The sequence below is a fragment of the Cornus florida genome, unplaced genomic scaffold (assembly GCF_030987335.1).
Source record: "Cornus florida cultivar Cherokee Brave unplaced genomic scaffold, ASM3098733v1 CherokeeBrave_3.0.0_Hap2_Chr05, whole genome shotgun sequence".
Lineage (NCBI taxonomy): Eukaryota > Viridiplantae > Streptophyta > Magnoliopsida > Cornales > Cornaceae > Cornus > Cornus florida.
Window position 1 is genome coordinate 81593997 of NW_026775575.1, and position 5389 is coordinate 81599385.

The 5389-nt window shown below is 42.3% G+C and overlaps 1 protein-coding gene across 1 annotated transcript; it reads right to left on the minus strand.

Moving 5' to 3' along the window:
- Positions 1 to 278: 278 nt before the first annotated feature.
- LOC132309560 (uncharacterized) lies at positions 279 to 4588 on the minus strand (the record flags this gene model as incomplete). The annotated part of the gene is made up of 3 exons (XM_059807854.1): positions 279 to 469; positions 1117 to 1446; positions 4567 to 4588. Coding segments are annotated over 3 exons (543 nt in total), but the record flags the coding sequence as incomplete, so codon positions are not given.
- Between the last annotated feature and the right edge of the window lie 801 nt (positions 4589 to 5389).

Genomic DNA, 5389 nt, shown 5'->3' on the forward strand with positions numbered 1-5389 from the left:
TTGCTAGTTCATACCTTTAATGAATAAGTGATAAGGCTCCATCAAACCTTAATTGGGTTCTGAATTTGCAAGAATAATTGACCACAAACACTGGTGATGTATAGAAAGAGATAATTTTATTTCATATTTTAAATTCCTAAAGATATATGGTATTACATTGAATCAACAGCTGTATATAATATGATGGGCATACTCTTACAATAACTTTTGCTTAGACTTGTATTTATATATAATCATGCACAATAATAGATCAACTAAATTTATATATGTGACTTGACTTAGATGGAAGTTGGAGCACAAGCAAGGGATGCAGATGATTCACTAGAGATGGGACCAGCAACTTCCCCATATGCAGGACCAGCAGCTGTGGCAGATACTGGACCAGAAGCTGCACCGGAACTTAAAAACTCGGTCATTTCACGGCGTGAACTACTCCGTTGAGCCTTGCAGAATTCTGGCAAAAACACTCCTGTAGACGATGTTACAAACATTATAAGCATAATGTAATAGTAATACCCTATGTATTTTCCTAGGGAAGGTAAACAAATAACTTGAGTGCATATATATGCTCATGTATATTAGTAAGGGCAAAAGAAGAATGCTTGAACACAAAAATCTATTTAGTTAGGTGATTTATTTGTGCCATGATTTTATGTTTTTGACTAGATACGTTGAAAAAGTTGTAGTATTGAATATGTAATAAGATCCTTTAGTACACTGTGACGTTCAGTGCACCAGAAATAGTAAGAATCACCCTAAAGCAGTGTGGAGGCTGCTTAGCAACCGTATTGAGTGCACTAATCCATGATTTTGGTCTATTGAATATGATGAGAGAGATATATTACCACCAAAAGTGTTTCTAAAGTGGTACCTCTTATTTTTTTAAGCTAAAAGGTTAAAGGTTTGAGTCTCAACACAATAAATGAATGTGTTTGTAACTTATCTACCTAAATAAAAAATGAGAAATAAATAGTAATCAATGATGGGCCTGTAATATTAATGATTTGGTATCATCAACTGTCTATTTATATTTGGTACGGCTATACGAAAATGGAGAAACTAAAGTCGGAAAATGGTGAGTTTGGATTATAAATTTCAGTGGGAAGCAGTACTCACCTTCAGCCAAAGCCAAATTGTAGTAGAGGTCAATAATGTTGGGGCAGTTGTAGTAACACGCGGGCGAGCAGAGGCTGGCGGTGAAGAGAGGGTCGAGAAGGGAGTCCGAAGAGATGCCAAGAGAGAACCTATCAACCCCACAAGCACTCATGCACTCAGCACTCTCAATCCATTCAGGCATGTTCTTCACAACCACTTCAGAAGTCTTACAATGGTATTTCATGGCTCCTCCATCACTCGACGCGGAGGTCTCCAACGCGCATCTCTTCCCAGAAGACGCGATCGAAAATGAGCACATTCCAGCGGGCAGTTCCTCACATAAAATCTCACCTACACACACAGTCACAGTACATCAAAGGAGATGAAAAATAAGTTATTGAAAAACAGGATCATAATAAGACTTGTTATGGGGTACTTACTGTTAGGAATTATGTCTCAAATTCCCATTATTATTAGTTTCTATTTTAGAGTCTAATTTTATAGTAATTTCTTATAGAGACGTGAATTGGGCTCTAAGAAATTGTAATCCTTGTTCATAAAGGAATTGGGTATGTGACTCTATAAATAGATACTTAGACTATTGTTGAGAGTTATGAGTTGAGAGAGATGTAGCCTCATGAGAGAGTACGATGATGGTAGAGGTGAGTTACGGGTTTGGTAGAGTGAACACTGATGACGAGAGGGAGTCTCGTGGCGTACACAGAGAATTCGGTCAAGAGTTTGTGTGCATGGTCCGGTATTGAAATTCTCTACTATTGTAATATCTCTACATATATAATAAATCTCTTCTCATCCGTGAATGTATTCCTGATTTTGGGTGAACTACGTATATTTCTTGTGTTGTGGCTTGAATTATTGTTTTTCTTTCTTTCTTTTGCTTCCGCTGTGCCCGCCATTATCAGTACGAATGCATCTCAGTTTCTTCCCAGTCTGTCTCTCAACTAGGGCTTGGAATTGCTTAAACACTGCCAACACTTGGTCTTTTGAATTCAAGGTATATACCCAAAATCAAGGTTACTTCCACGGATGAAAAGAGATTTATTATATATGTAGAGATATTACAATAGTAGAGAATTTCAACACTGGACCATGCCCACAAACTCTTGACCAAGTTCTCCGTGTACGCCACGAGACTTCCTTTCACCATCAGTGTTCACTCTACCAAACCCGTAACTCACCCCTACCATCAACGTACTCTCTCATGAGGCTACATCTCTCTCAACTCATCACTCTCAACAATACCCTAAATGTCTATTTATAGAGTTACATACTCAATTCCTTTATGGACAAGGATTACAATTTCTTAGAGCCCAATTCACGTCTCTATAAGAAATTACCATAAAAATACACTCTAAAATAGAAACTAATAATAATGGAAATTTGAGACATAATTCCTAACAATCTCCACCTTGGCTCAAATTCCATTACGTCAATCATCGCTTCTCATGGCAATTGAATCTGGATAATTCTCTGTCACTTCAATCTTCTTGATCTTATTAAAAAACTCGGATACGTTGCTCAATCAGTCACAACCCCAAGGCTCCACCTTGACTACTCAAGCTCCATGCCATGTAACCAAGCCAATTGACTCCACCTACAACTGAAGCCTATTGTAGCACATGTTGAGACTTCTTGTGTTTTCTGGATCTCCTTCACCTTTGTGTCACGGGCCTAGAGATTTGGCGCAGCGGCACGGCCCGTGCGGCACCAAGGCGTTGCTTCAGCTCGCGCAAGCGCCCTGGTCAGCCACCACGACCTGCCCTCCCAAGGATACATGCTGACTGGTTTCGGCCTGCCATGGCCTCGTCAGGGGAACGGCTCCAGCTCCCGACCAGTTTGTGCAGGGATGGCCAACTCCCTTCTTCATAGTCAAGTCCAAGACTAGCGACAAGCACCTCGAACTGAACCGAGTCAACCTGCCTGAACTCTGAAGAGGTACCATCTTGTGGTCCTGCACGCCCCTTCCCTGGAACCATTCCCAGTCAATGAATGTTCTTAGCCAACCAGCATGCGTATCTTCTATGCTCATGGCGTCGTTAGGAATCGGATCGTGACATTCTCCCCCACCCAAATCCTGCGACGCCCTCGTCGCAGTGCGGCGCTGACTCCGCTGCGTCCAACATTCCAAAGCCTGTCTCCTCCAAGTGGTATGCTTGCCTGCCCACCATCGCTTCCTTGTACAACCCCTGGCTGCACTCGCCCAATGATAGGGTTTCGGGCTAAAGGGACGCCCACTTCTTCGGGACGCAACCCCACGTTATGCCGCCTCCGCGACACCCCGAGCAAACAAGCGCCCTCCGGCTGACTTGATACCCGCCCTTCACAACGGTTTGCACGCCTCTTGAACTTGTAAGAACTTTGGTGCGCGCGGCCCTCCGGCCATCCGATGCGCGCGGCCCTCCGGCTTAAAGGACGCATCTTCATGGGGAGATAGAGGCTCTCCTCCAACAGCATTGATTACCCACCGACGCTTTTTCAGTGCACCGTCTTCATTCTCAAAACCCCCGGATCGACAAGAGGGCACACCTCTGTGCTTTTCCCCAAGTCCTGCTCTGATACCATTTGTCACAGGCCTAGAGATTTGGCGCAGCGGCACGGCCCGTGCGGCACCAAGGCGTTGCTTCAGCTCGTGCAAGCACCCTGGTCAGCCACCACGACCTTCCCTCCCAAGGATACATGCTGACTGGTTTCGGCCTGCCATGGCCTCGTCAGGGGAACGGCTCCAGCTCCCGACCAGTTTGTGCAGGGATGGCCAACTCCCTTCTTCATAGTCAAGTCCAAGACTAGCGACAAACACCTCGAACTGAACCGAGTCGACCTGCCTGAACTCTGAAGAGGTACCATCCTGTGGTCCTGCACGCCCTTTCCCTGGAACCATTCCCAGTCAATGAATGTTCTTAGCCAACCAGCATGCGTATCTTCTATGCTCATGGCGTCGTTAGGAATCGGATCGTGACATTTGGCTCTGATACCAGTTTGTTGGGGAACAGCCGAAGCAAAAGAAAGAAAGAAAACAATAATTCAAACCACAACACAAGATATATACGTGGTTCACCCAAAATCAGGGATACATCCACGGACGAGAAGAAATTTATTATACATGTAGAGATATTACAATAGTAGAGAATTTCAACACCGAACCATGCACACAAACTCTTGACCAAATTCTCCGTGTACGCCACGAGACTCCCTCTCACCATCAGTGTTCACTCTACCAAACCCGTAACTCACCCCTACCATCAACGTAGGAGGCTACATCTCTCTCAACTCATCACTCTCAACAATAGCCTAAGTGTCTATTTATCAAGTCACATACCCAATTCCTTTATGGACAATGATTACAATTTCTTAGAGTCCAATTCACGTCTCTATAAGAAATTACCATAAAAATATACTCTAAAATAAAAACTAATAATAATGGGAATTCGAGACATAATTCCTAACACTTACCAAGTGTTCCTTGTAGGAAGAGAGAGAACAAGGAAAAGAATCATCATTGCCGTATTGGAAAAGATTTGTGTGTGTTTATGAATGGAAGAGTGAGTAATGAGTATGTTGGTATGAAATATTTTTGGGTGGAGAAGGTGATGTTTATATAGAGGAGAGAATAGTGAAAATCAATAAAATGACAATTTAGGAGTATAAAAATTGTTTTGGTAGGTGAAAATCAATAGAAATGACACATTTTTAGGAGCATAACGAGTGGTTTTTTGGTGGTAACGAAACCGACTTGGGTTGTTTCTTTGTTTTCTGTTTTGTCCATTTTAATATAATAATAAATGATGTTGGTTTAAATAAAGGGATCATTTAGGGGCACTTGGCAGGCTGAGAGTGATTTTGACAGCCGGAGCCAACAAGCCAGGCTGCCCTTGTTATTATAGGGGCTTCTAGTTCTAATCTGAATGCTGAATCGGTTGGTTTTGTGGTGTTTGATAGGGACATGTTTGGTCGTTGTTCTAGTGCTAATTACCCTTGAAATTAAAGAACAAGCAAGTTAAAATAAAAATTGGTCCAGAATTTTGATTATGACATGATGCACATGTAACATTCAAAGGTTCAAACCAAACCAAGGCCTGCAGCTCAAGGGTGTCTCATTTCATATATATATATATATATATATATATATATATATATATATATTTTAAGTTATATGATACAACTTTCGAATTTGGAGATATTCCGAATAAGGAATATGTGAGTGGGGCTTACACCTCCACTCACACGTGACACAACATGTAGTCGGTATCATCATCTTCTGAAGTTGGAGGTTGTA